A 22195-nucleotide genomic window follows, 5' to 3' on the forward strand; every position below is an offset into this window, starting at 1 on the left:
ACTGGCAAAATGTCTCGGTATAATTCTGGAGAACTTTACGTCACTACAATGGGTCATCTGGTTGTCTGAAGCGTTTTTATAGTAATCTGCAAAATGTTCAGTTTTTCAATGTGAGTCACGTTAAAGTGCTTAATAATGACTATTATCTCTACAGGGTGGGCTATAAAAAATATACCATCTAACAAATTTGCGTATTTTAAAACTCATGAAGAATACCATGAAAGATTCCTCAGCTACTGTTGTTGCATAACTTTTGAAGGAAAAAATTCAATGAGCACTGTCGATACATCAATGTCGTTCGACTGACTTTACCTTCTGAAGTCTGAGAGTATGAAAACTATTCTCGAACCCAACAAGGTAAGATATTCGTCGATCCCTACATGGATTATACCGTCGCCATCGGGACAACGGATTCCTCGGGGCCATTGCTTACATTCCGTTGAGTCGGTTTGTTTATTTTGTACCCGGGCTCATAAGTCTATCTTCAAGACGCTTGCTTTATCTCTCGCCAGTTAAAACAAACTTTCGTAAACACTCAGTACATCCATCGGGTACCGCGGCCTGCGTTACGTCTCATTGCCTAAACCGTCAACGACTATTTTGCGTCAATTTTGGTTTCGGCCCGATGACGAACGAATGGGAATTTGATTGCAACACGCCAAGAAAATTAATCAAAACGTTGGAACAATGCCAATTTAATGTTTTTTTTTTGATTATCAATGAAGATCAATATGAAGAAAGAATTGATGCATTGAATTTTCCAGAAATTGTTCAAAGCCCGTTAGATATTCCAAAAATGGTAGTCTAAACTCAACTTAGCCAATGTTGGGGAAACGGACATTAAAGTAACACGTGTTGCCAGGTTATCATCTTTTTTTATCTTTTAGGTTTACACTGCAGACTTCATTCTCTCTTATCGTATTTTCCACATAGTAGTTGCTTGAATTTCTCCTCTAATTGTAGCATCCAAATCAGCAAGGTTTAGGAGTGTGTTGTAGTAAAATTGGTCTTGAGGTGACGTTAAAAAAATCTAGATGATTTAGGCCCAGTCAACCCATTCCAAAATCCAGTTATATCGAACCATTATACGAATATGTAAGCGTGCTCTGTAACGTCATTTGATACCTTATCATGTGAATATTTCCTTTGCAAATTGCAGTGATCCACAGAAAGCGCTTTACATCTGCCCGAACGCGCCTATGTAAAAAACATGTGTTGCAAGTGGTTTCTGTCAGTTGAATGGTGAACTGTCAAGTGTCGCACGTCATGTGTCAATTGTGTGTCGGTCGTTGGATTTGAAGGAGGACCGTTTTATAATGTAAAATGTCCGTTTTTCCGACACCTTCCAACCGATTTTCAGGATAATTTATTTAAGCTAAGCTGGATGGTGAATGTCAGATTAGCATAGTTGCAAAGCCTGTTTTTAGTTGAAAATTTATTTGTTTTGTCATAAATATTGAAACTGTCACGTGACCTTTTCGGATCAATAGGCTTGCCATAATTTACAAGTCTAGTAGGCGGTGAATTGGACGCCATTTTGTCTATCGAATTTAAAACTCGGTTTTTCCATTGCGATTTGTGATTTGTTGATCTGTCACTGTCAGTGTCAATTTGACTTTAATAATTAAAATCAAGTATTAATTATTTCATTAAGATAGTTTCTATTTTTCCAATCGACGAAGCGGCAAACTGACAGCTGTCATATAATAATTGTTTGCAACGCTATCTAAGACCTACGCTTTTTGTGATAATTGCTATCCATAGGCGACCTGACCATAACAATTATTGAACACCCCTTACAAATCGATGTTTCTGTGTGACGTCATTCATCGCAAATCAATTACTAAACGATTTGGTATTTTAATTAAGAGATTGACTACGGTTATTAGCTCGGTTATTAGAAATGTTGCATACAAATTTGAGGTTATACACAACGATAATTTCTGGTGTGCTTTTAACATTTATTTCTAATTAAAAATAAATATTTTTTTACAGGTAATGTCCAACATACATTTAAAATTAACAAACATTGGCTTGTTCAAAATGACCACGAACATAGGAAAGCGATAAATCGGTTATGGTCCAGAACTGTAATCCCGTTTACGGCGATGTTATGATTTACTGCTGCACCTTTCCACTCCGCCAAATAAACATAGGAAACACGTGTTAAACCGAAATTAGAAACGGAAACAATGCACGTGCCAGACCTCTAAAATAGCTAAACAATTAGCCTGTAACTGCCGTTTTTACTGCCTAATACTATTTCGGTTTTGATTGTTTGCCTCTGGGAGTTTTTTCTCTACTTTACACCTCTATCCAGGCGATGATTATCCTAATTCTATAATTGAAATTTATTTATTAGAACATTATGCATTAATTAACCCTCACTAGAAGAGGGTTGTTATAAAAGGGTGAGCAAATTCGCACTTCCTTTTATGCACGACCCCTTATTCAGATGGGATGCTCTGAAGAAAGGATATTAATTGAATAGGTCTATTATGGATTTTCACCCTTTTAATTTTATTACTCCCCAAACATCATTTGTGGCAGTTGTTTTGACGGGATTTTTATCAAAGACTCCAATTTGTTTGGTAATTTTTGTGAAAGCAACGTCTAAACGATTTCTGCACGTACGAGGCTCAAAATCATATTTCAGGAATTTTGCCGACGAACCAAAACAAATTTACGATTTCGAGGAAAATTTGTGTTCAAATTGTAAACTGGGAGGGTTTGCTTTTGAAATAAGTCCACGCCTAATTAAGTCCGGAATTACTTTTTCTCTCTACCACAGTATTCCTGGAAATTTATTATTCGCATGCATAAAACATTTTAAAACTAAATCCAGAGAATGTACTTGGCATTCTTAACTTGTCCATATACATGAAGTCACGAAACTTTATAGCTACAACAATGTATGTAACTACCAGATCAAACACGAAGTATGGAAATGGAAAACACGGAGTTTGCCGTAAATTTCCGTTTATGTTATTACTAATTATGTTTCATACACAGGTAAATAAACGTAAATCTCTTTAAGTAATCAAGATCAAGCGTACGCGGACAGTGAAAATACGCAAGTGACTGTTTTACGGCAAAAGATTATTATAGTTTAGATTATTCGGCAATTAAAGTCTTTCGTATGTTTTTTATACGAATTGTTTATAGCAAAACCGTAAATTATTCAAAAAAACTTTCAAAAACCATTCCCGACCTTTTATTGTTTGTTCATTCTATTAATAGTATATTTCTTAACCAGGTCGCGTAGCGACAGCCAGATATTAATAACCCAGCAAAATTGAGTCTAAGTTATTAATTAGCTGGTTACCCTGTATATTGTTGTGATGTAGTTGCCATTTTCTGGAAAAATCTATTTCAAATAACAAATTCGTTAATTCAGGATTAATTCCGTGATAAGAAGGGAGAACTGTTGTTGCAAATCAATGCTCTAGAAAAGGATAGAGATTGAGAACAGTTGGTCACGTGACCACTTGACCAGCAAGTGTGATTAAAATTTTGTGACCAACTGTCAAATAACGTTTCATCTACATACAATCTTTTTCTTTGGTTAACTCTGGATACCAAAATTATGTAACAAATTTCTTGTGGCAACACTGTGGCTCATCTCAGTGACATATAATAGCTGAAAGTACATTCCATAATTCACGCGCATCAATTGTTTCACTAAGTTATGATTTGAATGTGACAGTTCACCGCCTACTATACTAGAAGGTGTTTGTCAAAAATTCCAATATGGCGGAAAAAGTGGTGACAGTTTGCGTTTGTTTGTATTGTGGAAATTGAATTTGTTTGAGGATTAGATGAGTTTTTACGATTTAAAATCAAAACTTGGGGTTATTTTTGTTTGCTGCCGTTCATAAGTGTCCGTGTCAGTTTTTTACTTTACAAAAAACCAAATCTAACTCAACAGTGGTTGAACACTTTGAAGTGGGATGATTTAACTCAAACACTATACTCAATGGTAGGTACAAGTGCTTTCTAGTACAGTAAACTTATTAGGTATTTGTTACATGCACAGGTATGTGAGTTACATTTTAAAGCATCCTTCATTGTGAGAGCAATAAAAATAATTTTGAACGAATGTACTTGGTAATAACATAAGAACCATTTACCACTTTTGCTTACCTAGTTTCAAAGATTTACAGATTTTCTTACATTGAACAGTGTTTAAACTAGTTTGCTGTTTCTTGTACTTTCCAGAACAAATGTTTTAACCAATTTGTTTAGGCTGGACTTGATTGTGTATAAAAAAGCTCTATCCATACATATCTGGATCAGGAATGAACCTTTTTTGATTTTTCACTCACAACTTGCAATCAACTACACGAAATAATAAAAAAGAAACATATTTCTTACTACATCTGCATATGTCTGTGTATAAAACTAAAACCGCTAACGCCGCCATTAAAAGTGACAGTTTAGGCTTTCTAGTATAGAGGGCGGTGCCCTACATTCATGCTAGAACGAGAGAACCACAGCCAACTACGACCATAACAATTATTGAAAAACATACACGCCACTGCATTTTGCTCCCCCTTTTCCTGCAACCACCTACTATCTGCCAGGGATTACGTCACTTACTACGTTTATATCGAGCAAGTTGAATCCGCTGAAAACTATTCGGATTGACTAGTCAATCCCAAAAAAATAACAGGATTGAAATGCTCTATCCGATTGAAACGGTGACGTCCATGCCATGGATGTTCGATGTAAACAGGATTGACTTGACGTTGACACATTAATTTGACGGACGGTTGTCATTGTACTATTAATCTCAAATTCACAAGATCAAATTTTTTGAGTTTTGTTTTTTCTTTTATGGGTTTTTGTCATCACTTTCTGCATGAATAGTGATCTTTTTTACTTACGGAATAACAAATTTAGGCTTTTATGATCCATACTCAGTTGTCCAGTGGCGTTCTTTCAGACTTGTTAATATTTTTAAAATTAAACTTAAATAATCTCCTATACTTTGGTTTTGGAACATTTTTATATAATATACCCCTTAGATAAACAAAAACTAAAGTGTATTTTTTTTTGTTTTCAGGTATGTATGCCGAGTACCACATTTTACCGTCCAATTGGTGAGTAAATGTGAAAAGCACTGGTTTTGCAATTAATAAGTTAATAGTAGTCGCAAGAAGCACTCTAGTTCGTTTTTACTGAGAAAACCAAACAGTACCCGATATTGCGATAATTCCGCTGACCGCATTTCGAGTAGTACTCCAGTCTGCGCACATCAGGGTTGTTGCTGGCTCAGTTCGGGTACCATTCTTAAAACGGCACCAGCATTCAAAGGTTTATAGCGCCATTCAGGTACACCTTATACCAACGTTGTCTGGAGTGGTTGACCGGCGGTACCACCGGCTATCGTGGGAGAGAATGTATCGCGAAGGCATCCGTGGAATGCCAATGTTTTAGCGCTACCTAATTAGTTGGTACCGGTCTGCCTGCTTCGGTTGGTTTCGTTCGTTTTGGGGCCGGTTCCAGTCGCCCGAAGGTTGGTTTCCACGGCGGGTACCGTGAAATGGGTCATTGGCGAGAATGCGACCGTTCTGGGTTCTTCCGATTAGTTGGGGCGCAGTTTGATATGCGCTCTGATTGGAAATTGTTCGTTTAATCGGAACGTCAATGACAAAATACTTTCGACAGACTTTTTTTTTGCTCCCCAATTGCTCTAATAACGATTAGATAGTAAAAAAAAGTCTGGATTCAATGATGGAAGTCTGGAAAATTGGATAACGAATAATGTTCCAGAAACGTTTTCAATATGGCAGATATCACGTTCAAAACATTTATATACCTTTCTAACATTGTTACGTCATGATATTTCACTTTGTGTTTGGCCCTATACAGGTGTGGTAAATCCAAAACTGACCATAGGAAAACCGTGTAACTGACAGAGAAACGTACATTATTGCATGCGCGGGACTAAGGCAGAAAACGAAAAAAATATCAAGTAGGCCATATTTTCAGCGCGCTGTTGCCAAATTCCAGCACCGTCGACAAAATTAATTGCGTATTGAATACTTGGCGTTTGGCAGCAGCGCGCTGAAAATATAGCCTACTTGATATTTTTTTCATTTTTTGTCTTTGTCCCGCGCATGCAATTATCTACGTTTCTCTGTCAGTTACACGGTTTTCCTATGGTCGGTTTTGGATTTACCACACCTGTATAAAAACACTGTTTTTAGAAGGTGTTTCACAAAATTCTTCATATTGTAGAGCTTGTGCTCACAAAAAATAATTCTATACTAAAAACTATACTGCTCTTGTTTTTCCACACACACCGCAAGATAAAACAAAAAGTTGTGTTTTGGCTATTTTAAGATTGTGTATTGGATATACACTGGGCGTATTGAAAATGACTGAAGGAATTTGTCGAAGGGATGCAAGAACGAACCGGTTCGAATGTCGTCGCAATATCGGAAAGGTGTTTCTTCGTTCGTCGGTCACAGAAGCACATAAGAAAACAGAGAACTGGTTCTTCATGTGTGTTCTTCCCAAATATAAATTAGTATATAGAACCGACTGCGTCGAGTAAATAGAAATGTGTTTGTCTAGCGTGTTGAACGGTAGGTATGCGAGGTTCTTCCCATGATGGTAATCCGTGGTAGAAGAGCGTTAATTTGTGTAGAAGGAGGAGGTGTGAAGATGAAAAATGCCGTCAGTTGTCTGTAGTACAGTGGGTCGTATTTCAATTAATGAATAACACAGTAATTGCAGTCAGTGCAAGACTCCTCTCCACTTTTCCTAGCAAAATTGCATTCGATAATCAATATCCCCATGGATAACATCGCACGCGGTAGATAAAAATATGAAGCGACTTACCGTGGATTAGCTGACGTTATCGATCACATCGATGCTCCAACAAAGCTTTTTCTGTACCTAAACGATGTACAAGTTTATTTATCATTTAGACATTTTATTATCCACGGATACTCTGATAAGATTATTGTAACAGAATAAACGTTGGCTACTGAATTTTTTCCCGGGCTTAACATCGACATACATTTGCAATGGGGGAAGTAAAAAGCCGACAATCGAAAACGTTGACCGAAAAAAAAAGCGACAAAAGATCAGCCGTCGAAGAAAAACCCCGTGAGAAGACGCAAACTGAATTTCGGCTGCTCGGATTGAAAGTAAATCCGGTAATTAATTTGTCTCCAAACCGTGAAGACTAAATCAGACGATTCGTCCTGGTTTCACAACGAAGGCCGGCTGATGTTTACTCTTCAAGTTAAGAATTCGATCATCTGCTTGATTTTCAAGAATTTTTACGAAAAAATGCGTAGATAGCTGGACCACTGAGGGAAGAAGCATAATTATTGCTTTTCTACTCCTAGTAACATGATTTTATTGTTCTTCAGTTGAAACTGCAAAATATTGGCATACACCGCCCCTATAACTTCATTTGCCTTCTCCTAAACATCAACAAGTTCAGAATGTGACGCAAACCCATTTATCGTTTATCTGATAACCACTTGTGAACAACTGTCAATTGACGTTACATTTGTTTTGGCACTGATCTTTGTCTAGACTAGTCTAGAGTATTGATTTGCAATAGTTTTCCATATTTTTTGATCAGGGAATTTTGAAATTTCTATACTGGTATAAAGCATTCTTGCATATTAATATGTTCGTTTTCTCAAATGACCTGCTCCACAATCTTTGACAGTCTTGACAGTAGGAATGACTAATAGAAAGTCCACAAGGCGAGTATTGGCGTAAATCTTAGAACAGTGCGTAGTGATTGGTCAAAAAAAGTCAGTTTGCTGCCTTTTCTTAACCAAAAGTGCTGCGATTTTCACAAATATACTGCACATGTGGACATGTGGCATTAGGGTCGATAAACATCTCGTTCAGTCATTATACAGGGTGGTCCATTTTTAAATGTCAATAATTCACCAATCCATAGCCAATTAAAAAATAAGTTGACATTCATTATGTCATTTTCCTGAAAAGTGCCCCCTAAGGAAAATACAGCCCTTCAAATTTCTGTTTAAAAAATCGTTTTTTTTTTGTCATAACTGTCAAACCGTTGGAGCAATATTGATCAAATTTGAAACAAGCACTTTTTTACACGTTATTACGGTCAAAGACCCAAAACTAACCCAACCCAACTTAAAAATTGTCTTGGAAACGGAAAATTCACTTAAGAAGTTTAAAAAATATTATTGTAGCCAGTTTTCATAGTTTCCAGACTTTAGTTTTGAAAATTGAATCAGAAAAGATAAAAATTTCAGAAGCTTAAAAATTGTGTTTGTAACCAGTTTTCATGCAAATCGAGAGACTTTAATACTAAAAATTGACTTGTAGACATAAAAACTACTTTTTCAAGAATTTGTTACTACAAATTCATACATTTAAACCTTAAAAATTGACTTGAACCCCAAAATGTGACTGAACTAATGAAAAGTGACATCAGAGGCTTAAAATTTGCATTTGAAGTAAGTTTTCATAATTTGAAGGCAAATTTCAATATTTTAGTCTTGAAAATAGTCTTAGATGCAGGACATTAACATTAGATTCATGAAAATTGTCTTAAAATCGAACTTTTCGTGCTTTTTACTTTGCTTTTGATTTTCTTCGAATTCTGTACTATTTTTAGTGCTTCAAAATTGCTTTCAGCTTGGAAAATCGAGTTTCAAGACTATCTTCACCAAGTTATTGACATAGCAAACTTAAAAAACAATTTTTACATTCTTCATAGACTTAAAATAGCATTCCAAGCTTTATCACTATTAAATCTCCTTCTAGACACCTCAGTGCTAAAAATTCGGGTATTTCTTAATAAACTAGACTGTTTTTAGTGTTTTAAGGCTGTTTTCAGTGCCTCAAATCGAGTTTTAAGACTATCTTTACAAAGTTTTTGACTTATCAGGACTAAAAGCCAGTTTGTCCACTGACCATAGTCTTGAAAATGTCATTTCAAGCTTCTTCACTATTAAATTTACTTCTACACTCATAGGTGCAATAAATTGTAGCACCTCTAAGAAATTCAGACTGTTTTTAGTGCTTTTTAAGACTGAAAAATTGAGTTTAAGGCTATTTCAAAAAGTCTTCAGTAATAAAAAAAGTTTCTTCAGTAATAAAAGTAAAAAATTTTGGTACCAAATGCTACAATAATAGTCTTGAGAACTAATTTTTAGAAATAAAGTAGTCCGAAAATTTAATTTACTTCTAGACTTGTTGTCCAGTCCAGAAAATTGAGTTGTACACCAATTAAAGTCTTGAAAATATACTTTTGGACTCTCTTTAGTCCTAGTAAAGTCAGTTCTAGCATTAAAAGTCAACTTTTATATTATTTTTAGTAGTAAAAAATGAGTTTCATGCACAATACAATCTTTGTCTTGATTTCCAGACTTTTTTTAGTTCTTGAATGCCAGTTTCAGACACTCAACCAGGATGGCAGTCTGAGAAAGCGAATCATAAGACCATTCCTAGTAGCAAAAAAGTTTTTAGACTATTCAGTACAAATTTGGACTTTCACAAGTCTTGAATGTTCAGTTTTAAACTGAAATTTGGAGGACTGTATCTTCCTTAGGAAACCTTCTTCAGAAAAATGACATAATGCAAGTCAACTTATTTTTTGATTAGCTATCACATGGTGAATTATTGACACTTAAAACAGGACCACCCTGTATACAAGTTCTAGCGATACTTTATAAAGGCTGGAAACAATAAAGGGCATGTCACATGCCACCCAACGTTATCTAGGGAACAAAGTTTTGTATTTGACTTTGCGAACAGTTTACAGCTGGCTGGAGTCGATGTACAATCGATAATTATCGCCCACTTTGCCTTTGTTTCTCCCATCAACAGTCTAAAGCGTCATTTCTTTTGAGGGAAAAAAAAACCAACGTAAACAACCGGCAAGTGAATCGTTTCCTGGCGAAGACGGAGGTACGGGCGCCATTCATTCAAATTCATATCAAGTAACTGTCCAACGCCATAAAAATCGTCAAAACGATCGTAAAACTTGTAAGCTTTACTACGCGTATCCCATTCTTGAATAAGTTCGAGCTAAACGGGCCTAGACGGGTTTTCTGGTATGTCAGTTCTCAGCTCGTTTATAACATTGTCAAAAAGCGTTGTTTTGTTTTAACTGATCAGATGGCGAGAGGTTGATTAAGTTGTGTGCTGTCACGTGACTAAATTATTAACTAGTTCAGCTGAGTTTGTTTGAAAATTTCAGTAACACAATAGTGGTTGGGGATCAGATTGAATAATCGATAGCTAGAGCGAGTAGTAATTGAACTTTGAAATTAATTTGCGGCTACAAGTTTGAGTAGACGCTTAGACCCATGCAACTTGCAGAAGCATTTCGACAATTTCAATCCGGCTGAAAAAAACAATTTGCAAATATCGAAAGCGTTCTGTGTAAGCAATGCAATGTCATTGGAATTAAATTGGCCAATTTCACTTGTAATTATTGTAAAAATGTTTTAGCAGTGAAAACACCAACTGCAGCTGTCAAATGTCGAACGGGAAAAGACTGTCGTTGTCATATGTCATGTATTTTAACTTAACCTCATTTTTATCACTGGAATTGAACATTGAACGGTCATGCAGTTCAAAATCATAGTAAATCAATTTTCTAATAAACCTCATGAATTATTTCAACGTTAAGAGACTTGGCGAGGGTAGCGGAAACCCGGCAACGTCGGACCTAAAATATGTACAGGAATGTCCCCCTTTTTCCTTTCCAAACCGGCTACGAAAAGTCGCGTAGGAGGCTCGAACGGCTCAGAAATGCCCCGACCGGCTCGATTTTATCGCCCGCTAACCGATACCGATAAATAAAAATAATTCGGACGCGCGTCGAGAAAGAGTCCGCGCAAGGTGCACGGAATGCGGACTTCACCTGGCGACTGCGTTCCGCAATTCACGTCGATCGACATTCCGAACTCCTGCCCTGATCACTTGCACCGATATTAGGAACGCGACCCGATGTTGACGTCCGCGAAAAGTCACATTTGTGTCAGCCACTAATAAATACATCCAATGATAACAATAGTTATACAGGTGTGGTAAATCCAAAAGCGACCATAGGAAAACCGTGTAACTGACAGAGAAACGTAGATAATTGCATGCGTGGGACAAAGACAGTAAACGAAAAAAATACCAAGTAGGCCATATTTTGGCAACAGCGTACTGAAAATATGGCCTACTTGGTATTTTTTTCGTTTACTGTCTTTGTCCCACGCATGCAATTATCTACGTTTCTCTGTCAGTTACACGGTTTTCCTATGGTCGGTTTTGGATTTACCACACCTGTATGTTCACCAATGTGTCATTTCGTAAAATTTGTAGAATGAACCATTGTCACGTGACCAATTATCAAATGATGTCACGGCGCATTCGCCGGCCGGATTTCTTTACATGCCCTTATTATTACTTTCCTTGCTTTTGCACAACTTGTAGTGTGTCTGTGTGACAGCTGTCAAATTATGGCAAAGGTTTTACTTTAGTACATTAAAGTTGATTTCGCAAAATTTTATTGCAATAGAAAGAAAAAGACAAACTAAAAAAATTCTTTAAAAGGCCTGTTTCGCATTCCCATCATACCTGCCTGATTTTACACTGTATCGTAAAAAGTAATATCAAAATAAGGGGGGTTAAATAATTGTTATGGTCAGGTCGCCTATGGATGGCAATTGTCACAATAAGCGTAGGTCTTAGATAGCGTTGCAAACCATTATCATATGACAGCTGTCAATCCGCCGGTTTGATTTCAAGAGAACCACAGCCAACTACGATCATAACAATTATTGACCACCCGTTATAAATTGATATACAACGGAAACGAAATATATTATTTGTTTCCGCTGAAAAATCCATTTTCTAAAATTATCCGAACGTGACTTTTTTGAGTTGTTGTTACACTAACCAAAGCTTTTAGTTAAACTAAGTTCATATAGTTTTGGATCTTAACCTAACTTTGGCTCAAATATTGTAATTACTTTAAATTAGTTTTTATTCAACTTCCCGTTTAACCAGACACTTGTATTCAATCAGTTTTAAAACAAATCAATCTCACTTAAATCAATTTACGTTTGAAACATAGACAAAGTTACAATTAAATAGAACTATACCAGGGTGGCACTCAGATAGTTTAAAGATAGAAAAAAACTGTTTGTGGCAATTTTCGCGTGACTGGTTAGCTAAATAGTGTCCTAGAACCACGTGACAATTGTCACACATACGTCAAAACTGTCAAATTCAAAAACGTATAGTGTTTCAACCACCACAAAGTTTGCTTGATGTCAAAAATTTATATTATCGCTTCACAGTGACTATTTTGACAGTTCTAACGTAGCTGTCATGGTGAGAATCACGTGACAACTGTCATACATAGGTCAGAACTGTCAATATAAAGGACGTATAGGGTTTCAACCACAAAGTTTGCTTGCAGTATCAAAAACCGGTATCATCGCTTTACGGTGACTATTTTGACAATTCTAACGTAGCAGTTATGGTAAATATCACGTGACAATTGTCATAGATATTACGTACAAACATGATATTTGACCGTTTATAGAGGACACTGTAGGCTACAATCTGTCAAAAAAATCAAGTCGATACCTGTCAAAATAACCGATTTATTGACTGTCAAAGTGACGGTAGTACAAATCATGACGTTCTAGTGCATCGGGACGAATTTCGTGCAGTAACTCGGTCAGGTGACATTTTTCGTACAAACATGACATTTGACAGTTTGTAAAGGACACCTTGGGCTACAATATGTCAAAAAAATCAATTCGATACCTGTCAAAATAACCGAGTTATTGACTGTCAAAGTGACGGTAGTACAAATCATGACGTTCTAGTACATTCGGGCAAATTTCGTGCAATAACTCGGTCAGGTGACATTTTCTGTACAAACATGACATTTGATAGTTTGTAGAGGAAACTTTTAGCTACAATTTGTCAAAAAATCAATTCGATACCTGTCAAAATAACCGAGTTAAGGACTGTCAAAGTGACAGTAGCACAAATCGTGACGTTCTAGTGCATTCGGGCAAATTTTGTGCAATAACTCGGTCAGATGACACTTTCTGTATAAACATGACATTTGACAGTTGGTAGAGGACACTTTGGGCTACAAGCTGTCAAAAAAGTCAATTCGATACCTGTCAAAATAACCGAGTTAAGGACTGTCAAAGTGACGGTAGTTACGCCTTCGTATACACCAGTGGTTCAACCATTGAACTTGGTTTAAGTCAGAAACGTCATCATGCATTTCATATGGCAAAGTTCAACTGAACCAGTCTTTGAACTGTGATTGTACTGATTGTACAATTGGGCATTAGAGACATAAAACATTATTTCATCATGTGACTAATGGCGGTTACAGCTGAGTCCAGCAACAATCAGAAATTTGACATTTGTCACGTGACCACTTTATATAAGAGACACGTGGTAATTGTCAAATAAACGGTACGGGATTTTTTAGCTGATGGTCACGTGACAGTGTCAAGTTTCCAACGCATTTTATCACGTTTGACATTTTAGTTTTTTATTTTTTTGATGTCAAGTTTGTAGAATCCTCCACTTACGAAATTAGTGGTAATGGACAAAATGTAGACATTATCTTTGCTTTTTATGTGCATTATTTCCATGTGAGATTTGCTGATCTTAGAAAGAAATAATAAATAAATTTGTATCATTATTAAAATCCTAAGCATAAAATTCCTCTGAAAGGACAAACCACCCAACCTCTCTCTCTAAATATCTTAATCTTGCCCATTCAGGCCCTAAAACTTCCCCATTAACAGGTTCTTAGTGCCACTTGTAACAACAATAAAAGATTTTTTGCAACACTAAACAAAAATACCCTATTAAGTCTGTTATTGAAAACTTGCGTGCATTGTCAAGAGCTTATTTTAGAGGTTTTAAAACCACTCGACCAAAAGACAATTCCATTGTGCAGGGCGGGAATAAGACGAGACCAAGCGTCCGCAACAAGATGACACAAAACCTTAAAGAATCTGAGCTGAGAGCATTTATTTACAAAAGATTCGCGGTTTTCGTGTGAATCACCACGCTGTTAGGCTAATCCTCAAATTAAAAAAAAAATCGGCCTCAAGATGAATGAAGATCGAATTCTACCCTGCCTGACTGGTAAACTTCCAGGTAAAAAGAGTGGGCTTCTTAAAATTCAGGTACGCCAGACCGGATGCTTCGGATTCCAATAACGTGAAACATCCACGACGGGTTTCGGCAGGTTGGGACACGACCTTTAAAGTCTTAACGTGAGTGATCCAGTGAAGATTGAATTAAATATTGACCTGGCGAAACAACGTTGGATCGACGCGATGTTTAACGTCGATATCTCGTTTATCACCCATCCATCATTTCAGCTTATGACAATAGAACTTGATCTGTCTAAACGCGGGCATCAAAGCGACCGCAAACGTTCAAATCAAAGATAACGCTTCCTGATCTGGCTCTCATCTGTTGTTCAAATATTTGAACCTGTCAGGTAAATGAATATATCGAGTTGTGAAATGGGGCAAATTTGTACTGGAAAAACTTCACCCTAACCAGTCAACGTGATGATTATTTCCTTCATTGTACCAGCAGCCAATCAAATTCCGAGAACCTTTCTAGTTCCACCAATGGAAACCGTTTTACACTGATTAAATCCCTGGCTGCTAAAATTTAACAGTGATTATTTCCTTCCTATCAATTTTGACCAATCGCTATCAAGAATTAGTATAACAAATGTAAATTTTAAGTGGAAAAACCACTTGTCAACAACTGTCAACTTAGCGGTCAGCAGTTTTTCCGGAAAAAAAAATCGAAAAAATTGCACACTCCTCACAACAACATAAAGAATAGTGTTATCCTTTCTAGCTTGAAAGTTATTGTTCTTATTAATTATTTTTAAAGGTTTCATTTTTTCAATTTTTAAATTTTTCAAAATGGGCGAAATTTGAAAAACGCCATCTAGCGCCGCAAACTGACAAGATATCGAAATCGACCTCTACATAGACATGTATACTAGTTTTTTCCTATCTATCCGGAAAATGAGTTTATCTAGTCAAAACACTCTCTAAATCTTTCTGCTTGAATAGTACCAAAGTAGGCGGTGCATTGTGTTGCAAATTTCACGTCACGATGACATCATTGAACAAAATAATATTATAACCAGCTGGCAAATTACGTCATCGTGACGTAAAGTTTGCCTGGCCCTCTTGACGGAGCGTCAGAATGATATAATGCACAGCCTACTTTACCATTCATACTCGCGAAACGCCATATTAAACATTTTTTTGTCGTTTATTTATAATTATTTCACAAAGTTAACCCATAATCGAATGTAACTTTAAAAAAATGTCTGTTTTTAAACATTTACTACGATGTACCTAGTTATTTCTACAAATAACTGATATTTGAAGTGAACTTGTAACAGATATACAGGGTTATCCACCGAAACCGTTCATTAAAAGCTTATCAGAATCAAATATTTATAGAAATTTGAAATTATGGAAATAATTTAAATTCGACGCGTGCTATATTTAAAAAATATTTGAAACACCCTATACAGGGTGTCCCGCGAGGCAAGGGACAAAATTTCAGTAATGATCATCTCAACCAATTTCTAACACAATAGATTTACAATTCATTCTTAGACATTCTAATTAAAAATCCTCGTTTTCGACTCGGATGATTTTTAAAACCACTCTCGCTCATGCTATTTGTTAAAACAAATTACTTAGAAACTCGTTTTTCCGAATTTTTCCGGAAAAATTAAATGCACTAGGGATATTACCCCCGATTTACTAGGGAAACACCACCTACTTTTTTCGAATACGTTTTTTGAAGAAAATTTGATATTAAACGAAACGGGATTTAGACACTTATAAAATTTAAGCTATTTTCTTCAATATTAACAATTAATAAATCACTATAACGTAGTTTCCATTAAAAAATTACATAAATTAAAATATTATGACGTCTGATTGTCAATCTGAAATGTAAACAAAAATATACATGGCTGAACGAAAATCTGTCGTCTGCTGGGGTGAGTTCAATATTATCATTAATTTCATCACGTTTAGTTTAGTATTTGTGTTCTAACTAAGGTGTTTTCTTGTTAATAAACTAAAATGTGAGTTTTCAGGAAATAATCTTGACATATACCCCTCGGCGTTCACGTTTCATCACGTAAAATGTGCATTGGTAGGTTTTTTGCAAAATTTTTCTTTTAGGCAAATGGTTTCGACTAAATAATTCTTTGGATCGTCGAATTATTTAGTCTCAATCATTTTCCAAGCAAAATTTTGCAAAAAATCACCTATGCACAGTGTACCCGTTAAACTTGAACGTCTCGGGATATAACCTATGAGAAAACCATAAGATTTACGGTAAAATGAACAAAATCCAATTAAACTGGAATAATAATTCAATTAAGCGATCAAAACCTCCTTAGGTCGGCGTCGTAAACATCAAAGTTAAAAAAAAAAACAACGAAAAGAGAAGGCCGAAGATTATCGTTTATCGTAATGCGATATACCAAACGTCCACTTTTAGGTTTTAATTAAGAATGTCCCTGGCAACAGCTGGTTTCACATGCATGCCAGCAGAAACCAGTTTTCCGACCGTCTCAGTCCCGGAATATAATGCCGTTTCACCACTTTTAAGATCACTTGTCGATATTTTCCACGCAGTTTCGAATAATACGTATTACCATGCTAAAGAAGTCATTTAAGTGCAAAATGCGTCGTACAATACAAACAACGGTCAAAACACCATAATCTCTGCCGGTTGATGACTAGCTATTAAATCATTAATTAAATGGATAACCTTTGCCTGAAGCCGTATATTTTGATGCTCATAATTCCATTAATTAATATAAAAGTAACTTATTGCCTGCATTTCTATTAACAACTTTATTATGCGTGTTGATAATCGTTTTCAACCGAGATCTTTTACTGAACATGAACGAGCTATACAGGATGCGTCGTAATTAGAGGTTCTTATTTTAGGAGGAGCCATCAAAATATCATCTTTACCTAAATAATTCACACTTTTACCACTGTGGAAGGTGACATAATTATACATGTCTAGACATTTTAAAACTGTCCATTGGTTGTCCGAGTTTTACGTTCTGTTCATAGTTTTTTAATTGCTTTACTTAGAAGACTGAAGAATTGACAGTTTTTACATTTAATTCAGTAGATAAAACTAAAGACAGGAAACCTAATAAACAGTAGGCAAAAACTTTGTCAGAAACGTATCTGAATTCATTCACTCGATTACTTACATAATTTTGTTATTGCTCTATTGGCACAAAGTTTTGAAACAATTGTATACAGAAAACGAACTAAACACTGGGTATTTATCGTAAATACATTATCAAAATAAATGTATTCAGGGTGGTCCAGTTTTAAATGTCAATAATTCACCAATCCATAGCCAATTAAAAAATAAGTTGACATTCATTATGTCATTTTCCTGAAAAGTGCTTCCTAAGGAAAATACAATCTTTCAAATTTCTGTTTAAAAAATCGGTTTTTTGTCATAACTGTCAGACCGTTGGAGCAATATTGATCAAATTTGGAACAAGCACTTTATTACACGTTATTACGGTCAAAGACCGAAAACTAACCCAACCCAACTTAAAAATTGTCTTGGAAACGGAAAATTTACTTAAGAAATTTAAAAAATATTATTGTAGCCAGTTTTCATAGTTTCCAGACAAACTAAAAGACTTTAGTTTTGAAAATTGAATTAAAAAAGATAAAAATTTCAGAAGCTTAAAAGTACTGTTTATAACCAGTTTTCATGCAAATGGAGAGACTTTAATACTAAAAATTGACTTGTAGACATAAAAACTACTTTTTCAATAATTTGTTACTACAAATTCATACATTTAAACGTTAAAAATTGACTTGAACCCCAAAATGTGACTGAATTAATGAAAAGTGACATCAGAAGCTTAAAATTTGCATTTGAAATAAGTTTTCATAATTTGAAGACAAATTTCAATATTTTAGTCTTGAAAATAGTCTTAGATGCAGGACATTAACATTAGATTCATGAAAATTGTCTTGAAAACGAACTTTTCGTGCTTTTTATATTGCTTTTCATTTTCTTCGAATTCTGGACTATTTTTAGTGCTTCTAAACTGCTTTCAGCTTGGAAAATCGAGTTTCAAGACTATCTTCACCAAGTTATTGACATAGCAAACTTAAAAAACAATTTTTACATTCTTCATAGACTTAAAATAGCATTCCAAGCGTTGTCACTATCAAATCGACTTCTAGACACCTCAGTGCTAAAAATTCGGGTATTTCTTAATAAACTAGACTGTTTTTAGTGTTTTAAGGCTGTTTTCAGTGCCTCAAATCGAGTTTCGTGGTAGCACGGCCAGATATAAACTTTAGATTCGTTTTTCGTCTTAATGGTCAAACCTACGGTATTGAAAAAAATACGAATTGATAGCCGAAAATGTGCTCTACAACCTTTATCTAAAGCGTTGTTCCATTAAATGAACCGTACAGGCGCAAAAAAATCAAAACCATTTTCCCATGTTAATCTCCTATGTCCAGGGTGCTCTTGGACACCTGGTATAGTAGTTTTGAATGCTAAGTCCACGTGTGCACCATGTGTAAATGACTGCACTGTTTGTGTCACAAACCACCCACTGTCCTGAGATTTAGGTACGCAAATGCTGCACATGTGGACTATTATTAAGCTTAGAGTTAATTGTTAAGACTCAGACAACCGAGATTCTGATTGGACAGCGTTGCAAATGTTATTGTCATTAAAAGATCAAATCATCTTCACGATCAAGAGCGTGCTTTTAATGAAAGTAGAATAAACATTTCTCTGAAACTACTTCTTGCCTAGATTTACGCTTTTAAACGACCACTGTGTGTATGTTTAATTAAACACTCTTAGATTTGTTTTCACTTCGCTACAGTTAATAAGATTTATGATATCAGGGTCGATTACAAAGTCCAGATGCAAAACGAGTAGGCCAACGATCACTAAATCCGTTGAACCAGCAATTAACTATCAAAGCGGAAAAACACTTATTCGCATCGATTCGGCGATATCCTTCAAATCGATACGGTTAGAACAACATCAAAGGAGGAAGGTTTAAACTCGAGTGTATTTTTTAAAAAACCCCTAAATTGCCCCTAAAACACGGCAGCGCCACCGTTACGAATCTCTTAAATCACCCTCACAATAACCGATTTTATTCTCCCAACAATGAGAAACGACAATTTTCTACCTGGTAAAAGTAGCCGACAAACACGGGCACACAAAAACACGAAAACATCATCTTTTGACTCGTTCTTTGAGGAAGTGCACGAATAGGACTTGAGGGATAAGATAAAAGGTGCGATAACAGGGGCGAGCCAACTTAATTAAGGGTGTCTATGGCCGGTGGAAAGGACACCTTTGGTCACCTTTTACAGTTAGAATTATTGTTTGCTTACACCACTGTGGGGTCCCAGACGATTTGGTCTTTGTTAACGACGGTTACTGTTCAAATGTCGTTTTCTTGTTTAGAAACAGAAAGCATCAATATTATAATAATTGACATTAGAGCGCATTTAATTCAGAATGATCTGTTGATGTCACTGAGATGAAAAGGATATTTGATTGACAACCACTATCCGGTGGCACATATTTTAATAGAATCGTCCAATTTCAAGCTCGATTTCAGGCGGTCTAGTTTGCAAAGAAAATAGCGCAGCCCAACCCTAGAAACCGCAGTTTCTCCGGCGTAGGTCTTTAACGGTCTTATTGGCCTATTTTGTATGACAGATTCTTTATGAGTCACTCTGGGGCACTAATAATAGAGACCTCCAACTGCATACACTCCATTATTTGTGTGAATGATTTAAAGGTTCAGAATTTCTTTTCTCTTTGACAACTGTCGGAGCCAGCAAATTATTTGTTTAAAAAGAATAGATCGTTGTTTGTGGCAGCTATCAGTTCATTTTTCATACGGTAGGCGGCGCGTCGATTAGTTGACGGCGTGTGTATCGCGCGCAAAAGGTGGGAGTGAGGTTAAGAAAAGAAGAGAGTTGTTGTGGTTAATATAACCAAAGAAGGGGGATGTAACACGTTTTGGGGTTTTCCGAGTATTTTTAAGGACTCTTGTTATTAAACCAGTGTTCTTTTTGAAACGGGTTGTTTTATTGTGCCCACCCATCAAAGACCGGACAGTGATTACCAGGATCACCTTACGTACGTGGCTTCTACTTGGTTCTAACTTCCTATCCTAATTTATTTTGTTTTAGTTCTTACATGTGACACATAAAATAATAATCAAGGCAGCAACGGTACAAGAACCATCAGCTGCTGAATTCTGTTAATCATAAGACCACACCTGTATCTCGGTGAACCCAGACGAAGATCGCATTCCTGGGGCGGGAACGTCTGATCTGCTCCGGACCCCCTAATCGACAACAGAAAGCGTCCGGTTTCGTAATGATGGTCAAAAAGGTTCTGTTGGGTTCGATGTTGTTTTAACACGTCCCTGTCGAATTTGTTAGGGCTTCCCCCGCTAATTGTGTGCCAAAACAAAGTAAGTCGATGCCGGTCTGAATAATTAGGGCAACTTCCAAAAGCCGGCCGATCTACAAATCAATTTACGTAATAAACTCGAGAGGGTTCCGGGGTCTTTATCCTCGTGCTTTCCCCTCCCAGATTTGCCTGGAAGGGTCCTATCCGGTCGATAAAACGACACAAAGTGTGAAATTTCTCTCCGTACTTTTTTTTTGGTTTAAGTACCCCTTGAGGCGATTTCAATGGCCCTTCCAAGTGAAGAACAAAGCCACGATTACTTTTGTAGTTTTGCTTTATGTCGGTCCAACGAATACTTTAAAATCCTGTATGAAAGACTTGATGTTGAAACTACGTACGACAATGATGACAATTAGTGGCAAGAAATGGTTGTGATTGGCTGCATTTGATAGTTTTAACTTCTATGAAGCAGTTGAATGCATTAATTGGACATACAAATTAACAGCTTGGCGGCCAAGAGAGTGCAAGTCAAACAAGTCAAAGAGTTGGCAGATGTCAAACAAGATGGCGTGACGACATCCAGAAGATTGCCAGGAAAAACTGGATGAAGACTGACATTCAGAAGTGGATGAGATCAAGCTGATAAGAAGAAGAAGAAAATACTTTACTATGAAAACCCTTTTTTCCACCTGGTTATAAATCTCCAGGTTATCAGTTAAATGTGTAAAACTTGGTATCACTTACGGCCTTTTACAGTGTTACCAACTTAATTAGTTGTTTATGAATGCGACCCTGTTTAAACCATTATGTGTGTGTAGACGTTCATAACTCGCAGACTTATTTAAATTCACCGAGAAATTAAAATGTGGTACCGTGACATCATCATCGTCTGGTTTTTTTTTATTGTCGCGTAAACAATGGCTCCGCAAAAAAAAAAACTCGAATGGATGTGAAACGACTAATTTTGGAACCGCTGAAAATAAATAAAATGTGTTAGAATTAAACAGTGTGCGGTGAATAATCTTAAATCATTCCAGAAAAATGGTTTTCGTGCGCCAGAGAGTTTGTTTATACGCTTACCGCTCGGGATGTATGTATACTCAACGTCGGGCGTAAATTATTCGCCTCCCAGTCTCACGGAAATGAGATTAACTCTCGTCTGACAAAACCTTTTGGTATACAAAAGCGGTCTTTCACCTGCAAACAGTGTTCTTTTTTAAGTAACACGTCAAATTTGATATATCGATTTCGAAGCACATCTCTAAAAGTTGTGGATTAGGTGTGATCACCGCCTACTATACTAAAAAACCTAGAAGGTGCCTGTCAAAAATTCCAATATGGCGTGACAGTTTGCGTTTGTTTGTATTGAGTTATAATTGAGTTTTTTGAAGATTAGACGAATTTTTACGGTTTAAAATCAAAACTTGAGGTTATTTGCGTAAGTTATTTTTGTTTGCTGCCGTTCATAAGTTTGTCAAGCCACATTGTAACAGCAATTCAGGAAAAAGCCCAACCGTGTCAGTGTTTTACTTTACAAAAAACCGGATCTAACTCAACAGTGGTTGAACACTTTGAAATGAGATGATTTTACTCCAACACTATACTCAATGGTAGGTACAAGTGCTTTCTTGTGCAGTAAACTTATTAGGTATTTGTTACATGCACAGGTATGAGAGCTCTA

General features: G+C 36.2%; 1 protein-coding gene across 3 annotated transcripts in view; it reads left to right on the forward strand.

Annotated features, from left to right (window-relative positions):
- dlp (glypican dally-like) overlaps window positions 1–22195 on the forward strand; it is a 39255-nt gene that overhangs the window by 8712 nt on the left and 8348 nt on the right. Inside the window, exon 2 of one of the 3 annotated variants that reach the window (XM_081973089.1) lies at window positions 5066–5102. The exons of the other annotated variants lie outside the window; for them this stretch is intronic. Coding sequence (XP_081829215.1) covers window positions 5066–5102 — 37 coding nt within the window. The remainder of the gene's footprint in view (window positions 1–5065; window positions 5103–22195) is intronic. 3 annotated transcript variants of the gene reach the window in all.

This window comes from Ips typographus, linkage group LG2 (genome assembly GCF_016097725.1).
Source record: "Ips typographus isolate SLU linkage group LG2, UJ_Ityp_2.0, whole genome shotgun sequence".
In the NCBI taxonomy this organism is placed as follows: domain Eukaryota; kingdom Metazoa; phylum Arthropoda; class Insecta; order Coleoptera; family Curculionidae; genus Ips; species Ips typographus.